At 61.6% G+C, this 7,914-nt stretch overlaps 1 protein-coding gene across 11 annotated transcripts in view; it reads left to right on the forward strand.

Annotated features, from left to right (window-relative positions):
- Nucleotides 1-6,671, forward strand: part of Rbfox3 (RNA binding fox-1 homolog 3) — a 377,727-nt gene extending 371,056 nt beyond the window's left edge. For 4 of the 11 annotated variants that reach the window (XM_048797595.1, XM_048797592.1, XM_048797588.1 and 1 more), the window contains exons 10-16: nucleotides 28-81; nucleotides 213-235; nucleotides 312-421; nucleotides 866-1,046; nucleotides 2,099-2,163; nucleotides 3,338-3,416; nucleotides 5,027-5,670. In XM_048797595.1, coding sequence (XP_048653552.1) covers nucleotides 28-81; nucleotides 213-235; nucleotides 312-421; nucleotides 866-1,046; nucleotides 2,099-2,163; nucleotides 3,338-3,416; nucleotides 5,027-5,071 — 557 coding nt within the window. In that variant the 3' untranslated portion in view covers nucleotides 5,072-5,670. Of the gene's footprint in view, nucleotides 1-27; nucleotides 82-212; nucleotides 236-311; nucleotides 422-865; nucleotides 1,047-2,098; nucleotides 2,164-3,337; nucleotides 3,417-5,026; nucleotides 5,678-6,561 lie in introns of those variants that run through there. The other 7 variants (XM_048797600.1, XM_048797583.1, XM_048797605.1 and 4 more) reach the window with 5 other exon arrangements.
- The last annotated feature ends 1,243 nt before the right edge of the window (nucleotides 6,672-7,914 follow it).

A 7,914-nucleotide genomic window follows, 5' to 3' on the forward strand; every position in this document is an offset into this window, starting at 1 on the left:
AGTGACTGGGCCCTGTCTCTGTTCTAGGCTGGAAGCTCAACCCCGTGGTAGGTGCAGTCTACGGACCCGAATTCTATGCAGGTAAAGGCGGGGGAGAGGGGCGGGGCCGGGAGGCCTTGCTCGGGTGGGCGGAGCCGGGCGCGGGTGGGCGGAGGCCGGGCGCAGGGTGCGCCTTCCCGCGGCCACTCTCGTCTCGCGCCCCTTTCCTGCAGTGCACCGGCTTCCCCTACCCACCGACCGGGCACCAGCCGTTGCCGTACCGGGGGCGCGCCACCCTGACGGGGGCCCGGGGGCCAGGGCCCGTGGCNNNNACGGGCACAGCCGTTGCCTACCGGGGCGCGCACCTACGGGGCCGGGGCAGGGCCGTGTATAACACGTTTCGGGCCGCGCCGCCTCCGCCCCCGATCCCGACTTACGGAGCGTGAGTACCCCGGAGCGGGAAGCCGGGGGACGGAGGGGCGCGCGGGGGCGGCCTGTGCAGCGGCTGGGGGGGGTCTCCGCAGCCTTAACAGAACTGGGGATACGGGGTGGCGGGAGCCCCAGAAGGTAGCGCTGCAACCGCCCGCATCCCCACTACCCCACCTCCCCCACGGGGATACCGCCAAGGGTCACTGGCATTTAGGGGTCACTTAGCGCCGGAACCTGTTCCGGATGCTTTCAAGGGGGGAGTTGTGAGCCCTTGGGTCCACAGCGAGGCACTTCTTCGAGCCCTCTCTGGTCCTTCCCCGTGGTCCAGTGTCCTCCCCGCTGAAGGACTGCCTGGGGGAGGGGGGGAGGGCAAGCCTGACTGGGCCGATGGGCCCCTGGGTTTTTGGGAGAAAGGAGCTGACCAGCAAGGGTGTTACTCTATTGTTATACCAAACAGGGCACTGGAGCAAACGCTTGTTAAAATGCCAGTCCCGTGGGCGGGGCTGGCACCGTGCCCCCTCCCTCCTCAGCAGACACCGGAGCCGGCCTACCCCACCTCTCCAGCGTTCCCACCACTCTCTTGTCCGTTTGCTTCCAGGGTCGTGTATCAGGATGGATTTTATGGTGCTGAGATTTATGTAAGTGCAGCCCTGGAAGGGGAGGGTGGTGTAGGCTGTTCTGTTTGTCTCTGTGAGCAGTGTATCCCCTCTAGTGGCCCCACTCCTCCTGGCCCCCTCCCATCCTTAAGAGGGCGAGGGCACTGATCTGCACAACCTGGCACCCCTGGGGAGTCCAGCCAGGCCCAGTCTGGGTTGTCAGTTTGCATCGAGGGAGTGGTATTGGGTCTCCCAGCAGCCCTATAAGCTAAAGGCATTTGGGTCTGTTTGGCTAGGACTGTGATGGATGGGGCAGTAGCAGCTCTTCCACTTCTAAGCACACTGCGGTCAGTGAGTGAGCCCCCAGGAACACCCCTGTCCAGTGTGGAGGCCCCAAAGAGGCCAGGAAGCAGGGCCACAAGTTGCCTTTGTTCTTGAGCCTATATCCCCCGGAGTCCTATGGCTTCTCTCTCCCTTCTTGGGGCTGCACGTACTGCTTCCTCTGGCTTGGAGCCCTCTCATCTGGCCCTGCCCCTGCCCCTGCCCTGAGCAGTCGTCCATTATTGCGTTACCTGCTCATCTGAGCCCAAGACATCTCTGAATTAATGCCTTCTTGAACCCTTTGCCCTTGTCCATTCCTAGTGTCTAGGTTAGCATCCAGAGCTCCCCAGGGTTCTCTTTCTGCACCCAAGTCAGGAGGTGGCCTGTTGGTAGATCTATGGACACCTGAGATGTGCCATAGGCCAGCACACGGCCAGAGGCAGGTACCCGCTAGTGTACTGAATGCACTACCAGGTGCGAGAATGGATAGATGAATGGCATGAACAGATAGCCCTGCTTCATCTGGAACCATCCACTTGACAATCCTCAGATCTCCATTAGACCAGAAGCCAGGTGCCCAGGCCAGGCACCACCTACGCTGCCCCAGGCCAAGGTGGAAGTTGAAAGGCTGGGGACTGAGGCGGTCCATAGCCCCGCCCTAGGGCCCAGCCCCACAGGGTGTGTGTCTGCCCCAGGAAAGGCCCTGGCTGGGCCTATCCCTGGGTGAGCCTCACTAAGTGCCTCTGCCATCTCTTCCTCCTTCCTCCCCGCAGGGAGGCTACGCAGCCTACAGATATGCTCAGCCAGCAGCAGCAGCAGCAGCAGCCTACAGTGACAGGTGAGGCATGGGGAGACGACAGTACAGGGTCCCGGAAGGCTGGGCCCAGACACACAGGAAGACTCGGTGCCACTCAGGGGCTGGGGTACTTGTGCCTCATGGGTGCAAGATTGCAGGAGAGCAGGTCCCAGTGTGGCTTAGAGACCCTGGAGCCAGTGAGCCCTTGACTTTAGTCGCTTCCTATTTGTACACTGGGGAAATGGGGGAAACCCCCAGTTCTTAGGCAGCAGTTAACACCTCAGGTAGCAGATTCCCATCCCTGAGGTCTGACACCCCCTGCAGCTCTCAAGGCCCCAGTGAAGATAATTTGGAGCCTCAGATTGGCCCCTGGAGACAGCTCTGGTCTTCATTAGCACTTTTAGGACTGAAACGCTCTAGCTCAGAGAAGGGAAGGTGCCCAGCCCCCTCCCCCGCGGAATGGGATGAGATCAGGTAGGCAGTGTGCACCCTCTGGGAGCAGCCAGCCCTCCACCCCTCAGTGAGCATGCCCAGGGAGAAGGCTGTAGATGCCAGGCTTTGTTTCAGGGGGCAGGGCCTCAAGTACTTCCCCCGTGGAGTGGCTGTGCCCAGGGCCTCTTCCCTTGGTCACTGGGCCTGGTGGACACAGAGTTCCTGTTGGGGCCATACAGGAGCACTTCATCGAGGGCTGCTGTGGCTCTTGTCCACACACCCACTCTGACCTGGGGCGGCCTGGCCCTCCTTGCATCATGGCATGCAGGGCCCCGTGGCCCAGCCTGTCCTGAAAGAAGCTAAGAAGTCACTACAGATAAATGGGGTGAAGGAAGGTCATCTGGGGACACACTGCCACCTCCTTGGTGGCCGTGACTCTGGTTGCCCCAGGTCCCTCTCTGGAACCGTTTCCCAGCACTTGGTTCCTGTTCTTTGGGGGAATGAAGTCTATTTTTCCCCGCTCCAGGTAGCGCTACGTAGGACACGTGGCCTGTGGTCAGGTCAGCGTACACTGGGCGTATTGAAAGGGTGTCCTGTTGGGTTCCAGAAACTTCCTTCCAACAGGGAGGAAGGATGAACCGTGAGGGCCCTGTGGGAGAGGTGGGGGCCTGTGGCTGGGACCCACAGAAGGAGGTTCATTCAGTAACTGGTTTGGAGGCTATGGGAGGCCTGCTGCCCCTCACCTGCCCCTCCCCTGCCCCCTCCCTGCGGTGCCTTCCCCTAGTTACGGCAGAGTCTACGCAGCTGCTGACCCCTACCATCACACCATCGGCCCTGCGGCGACCTACAGCATCGGAACCATGGTAAGAAGTCTGGGTCCACCTGGCCCCTGGCACCAGTCATGGCAAGGAGGCCACATCGGTGTGGCCAGGCGGGTGGGGAAGGGCCCTTCTGAGAGGCCAAGACCTCCAGCCAGTGCCTCATCCTGTGACCTTGGAAGGACCGCAGCATGGACTCGAGTTGGGGTGGGAGAGGGCTTGCCCCTTGGCACCCTCTCCCCGTTGAGGGAGGCAGGTCTGACCAGATGGGAAGCACCCCTCAGGACCTGTTTTCCTGAGCCCATAACCAAAGTCCTGTCAAGGCCCCTCGTTTCCCACCACCAGGAAAGCCAAAGACCTGTCCACAGCCCCTGCCCTTCACAGAGGTTCCAGAGGTGGGGCTGCTTGCTGCTGGGGGGCAGACTGGCTTCCCCTGGGGGGTGTTTGAGCCCAGCCCCTCCTCCAGCTCGTAGGGGAGGGGACAGAGACCACCCACTGTCCCTCACCAGGCCCCTCCTCCTGGACTTTCCAGGGCTGCAGGGCTTCTGAGGAAATGGCATCTGCTTCCCAGTGGCCTCATCCCTGAGGGGTGGAGAGGGCAGTGCAGGGTGGACACCTCTGCTACCAGAGGCGTGTGGCCAGTGTGTCTGTGTGTGTGTGTGTGTGTGTGTGTGTGTGTGGCCAGCTGTCCACGTGTGGTCCAGCTCCCTCTGTGCCCCAAATCTGCTTCCAGTGCACACCCACCTCCTGTGCCCCGGCCCCGGCAGGGTGCTGATATGTCTGTAGCCAGCCTGGCCACCTGCATCAAAGATGAAAACATCCTGGGGGAGTCGAGGGAGGCGTCCAGGGGAAGGAGAGCTGGGCACCCCCCTCCCTGGTTTTGATTACTCCCTCCCAGTTTTTGCTTTGCCTTTTTTTTAATTTTAACAAACCTCGGACATCGGAGCAGCTGTGAGCAGCCAAGGAGGGCAGGCTCTGGAGAGGCTGCCATGGCCCCCTGGACGAGGCCCTGACCTGTGGCTGCAGCCCTGGGCTTCCGGCACAGGGGCCCTCAACGCAGCTGCTAGCTAAAAGCGTTCATTGATTCTCAGAGGGTTCCTCTTGTATTTTCACTTTTTTACTTCTGAGATTTTTCTATTTTCCCCCCAGTTTTTCTTCTCTCGTATTTGCCATTTTCTTCCCTTTTCTGGCAAAACTGGTGGGGGTGGGGAGGCCCAGGATAGCAAAGGCAGGAGCCCCCGAGACCAGACCTCCCTGGCAGGACACAGCGCAGCCCAGCAAGCCCCCCACACCATGACCTTGCCAGTCCCCAGAGAGGCCCTCTGAAGCTGGGCCATCAGGAAACCCCGTCAGGAGATGAGAAAGTGGGGCTGTCCTTGGGACCTCCCTCTGCCGGAGGACAAGGGGATGGTTCAAAAGCCTGTGAGTCAGGAGTGCCCCTCCTGGCCCCAGCCACTCCACATAAGGACCAGGCCCCTGCCCCCTGTTGCCATGACAACATGACACCCACTCTTCCCAAGGACAACTAAAAAGGGGAAAGAAAACGGGATTTAGCAATTTCTCTTTTTGTTTTTCCTTATTTTTTTTCTTTTTGCTTTTTCTCCCCTTACCCAAGGACGGTACTGATTGGCTGTTCTCCATCTTTGATGTTGCAGGCTAGCCTCTGCCGAGGAGGGTACAGCCGCTTCACCCCCTACTAGCAAGAGACCCGCCCCTAACAGCATTCACACTACTGCCTATTCCAAACCAAACCCTACAGCCCAAACACCAGGCACAGCCACCAGGAGGACAGTGCGCCCCTCCCGGTCAGCGACCGCGCCGCTGGCCCTCCGCGACTCTAAAGCCCATAGATTTTACCTCCAGCCAGCTGGGCTCCCCACCCTGCCCATGACGGTGTGTGTGTCTTTGACCTGGTTTTCCGTATGTCTGAACCTTGGTTCCTATCTTGACTTTGTTGATGTTGTGCTGCCCAAGCCACTGCAGGTACAGTATGCACACGGTGGGGGCCAGCTGGGGAGCACAGGCAGCCCCCACCATTAGCAGTAGCACCCAGAGGATGGCCTGCTCCACACAGCTCCAGAAACACTGGGTCAGGCCTCTCTCACAGCTGCCACAGCCAGCCCCCTGCACAGCCGGCCTCCCCCAGGGTCCACCTGGCTCCGCTACACCCTCCCTGTCCCCACTCAGTTGAGGCTGATGTTTCTAATTAAATTTTTAATGATGACATGGTCACAAGCACATTACTCTGTGTGTAGGCTACCGACGCCACACCACTCCCCGGGGACTCCTCGGTGCTGCCGTGAGGAAAGGAGATGTAGAGAGTACCCCAGGCCCAGGGCCACCTTCCCTGCTGAGCCCTGGGCCTCCCCAGGACCCGTGCCTGACATGGGGCAAATCCCCCCCTGCTCCATAGGTGGCGCTTTAGCTCTGCAGTGGGCCCTGTTAGCTGGCCTCCGGGTGATTGTCCCTGAGCTGCAGCACCACCCTCACTGTCCCCAGGGTCCATCCGGAAGGGGAAATTCCTCCACCAGAGGCAGGCAAGGAGCACAGGGTACCCTTCCCCAGGTCTCCCATGGCCACTCCAGCATCACTTGGACTGTGTGCACAGCTTCGTGGCCTGCAGGGACCCGCCTTGTCCCACTGTGGGCACCCTAGGGATGCAGGCTGGGCCTGAAGTCAGGCAGGGAGCCTAGGGAGCCGCCAAGACAGGAAGGGCTGTTCCAGGTGCTGGCCCCAGGGCACATGTGTCTGCACCTCCCCAGGTGGAAGGAGCGCCTCCCTCTGGACTACAGGGCTGCCAGGGCTGCGGGGCGCACCTGTCCCACTCCGCAGTGGCACCCTGCCCCCCCCCCACTCTGCCTTCTCATCCAGGGCCCCTGCTCAGCCTGTGCTGCCACCTCCCTCTTACGCCCTGCTGCTGCCCAGCCTCCTGCCTGGTGGCCAGACCTGGCCTCCGCTCTCCCCATCCCAGCTCCCAGGCAGCTCCTTCCAGCCAGGCTCTGCCCTCCCACAGCCCTGTCCTGGCCCCACACACCCACCAGCAGCCTGACTGGCCCCAGGAGACAGGTCTGCTGAGGTCTAGCGTGCAGGAGGGTGGGGGCCGGCAGCCAGGGGCAGGGGCAGGTGCTGGGACCCCTAGCCTGGCTGCTCCTGAGAAACTGCAAGTGCCGCCTTTCTGTTTCTGTTGTAGTGAAACCTTCCACCGTTTCCTTCTCGGACCATGAAGGGCAAAAACAAAAAAACAAAAAAAATCACAAAACAAAAAACAAAACAAAAAAAAAGATGTTAAGATCCAAGCAACAAAAAAATCAACCAACCCAGAGGCATCCAACCGAGTCCAAGTCCGCGTCTGTCGCACACCGCACCGAGGAGCACGGCCCACAGGGCACGTGGAGAGCGGCCCTGCCCAGCTGGCGGCGCTGTGGGGACGTGTCCTTCCCAGCGGGCGCAGTGGGAGAGTTGGAGGGGAAAGGCCTGATGGTGGCCAGCAGGGGCTCTAGCCAGTCTGCCTTCCCCGGCTCCTGCTCCACAGGCGTGGGGCTCAGCGGCGGAGCAGGCCTGGCCTGAGCCAGAAGAGCAGCCAGCAGGATGCAATCTGTTGCCAGCTGTGCCCTGGCGGGGCTGGGTGCGGGTGCAGGGAGGGCCGGTGGCTTGTCATCCCTGGGGCTCCAGCATGGCCCCATCACCTACGTTGCTCCCCGCAGGCCCTGCGGTGCCGTCCGTGTCCTTAGCTGTCCGACCAGCAGCCCTGGGGTCCAACTCCAACGCAAGGGCCGATGTGGCTCCAGAACTCTGGGTGCCCCTCGCCCTCCGCCCCATGTTGAGAGTGCCCCAGCAGCAGAGCAGAGCAGAGAAGTCGAAGCCCAGCCGGCGGGGGCCACTCCCGCCAAGGAGGGTGGACTGGTGGGCCCTGAGGCAGAGCACTTGCACCTAGTGGCCATCTCTGTCCTTTCTTGGAGGGGCCCTGGGCCTGGCCTATGGGACTGAGGCCAACCTGTTGGAACCCAGCCCTCCCCACCCCTCCCCAGCCAGGGAGCTGAGGGGCCAGGGCGGGCCAGCACCCAGCTGTGTTGCCAGGTGGGGAGTCACGGTGCTAGGGTACAGACGAACAAGCCCAGGGCAGGGCCCACAGAAGGGGGAGGGAGGCGGGAGGCCAGCTGGGCCACACCCCTCCAGGCTCCTGGCAGGTGAGACGTGGGACGGAGGCCGGTGGTGCAGAGAGCAGGTGGCGGTGGCAGCGAGGAGCCCCGGCAAGGCAGGGATAGCTGGAGTAGGGAAGCAGCAAAAAACCCCACACGGGCTCCCCACACAGCTCCACTGTCTCATGAAACTTCAAAAGTAAATGACACCTCACTTTCTATTCAGCGTCAGTACCGAAGCTCTGGGACGACCCTCCTTTTCTATTCCCCTTGTGCACAGCCCGCCCTCGGCTCCGCCCTCCGCAGAGCCCCCGCCCTCGGCTGTTCTGGACCCTTTTCTCGCAGCAGCTCAGACCCCTCGCCCCAGCCCCCACCATTAGCAGTAGCACCCAGAGGATGGCCTG

This window comes from Marmota marmota, unplaced genomic scaffold (assembly GCF_001458135.2).
Source record: "Marmota marmota marmota unplaced genomic scaffold, marMar, whole genome shotgun sequence".
Classification (NCBI taxonomy): domain Eukaryota; kingdom Metazoa; phylum Chordata; class Mammalia; order Rodentia; family Sciuridae; genus Marmota; species Marmota marmota.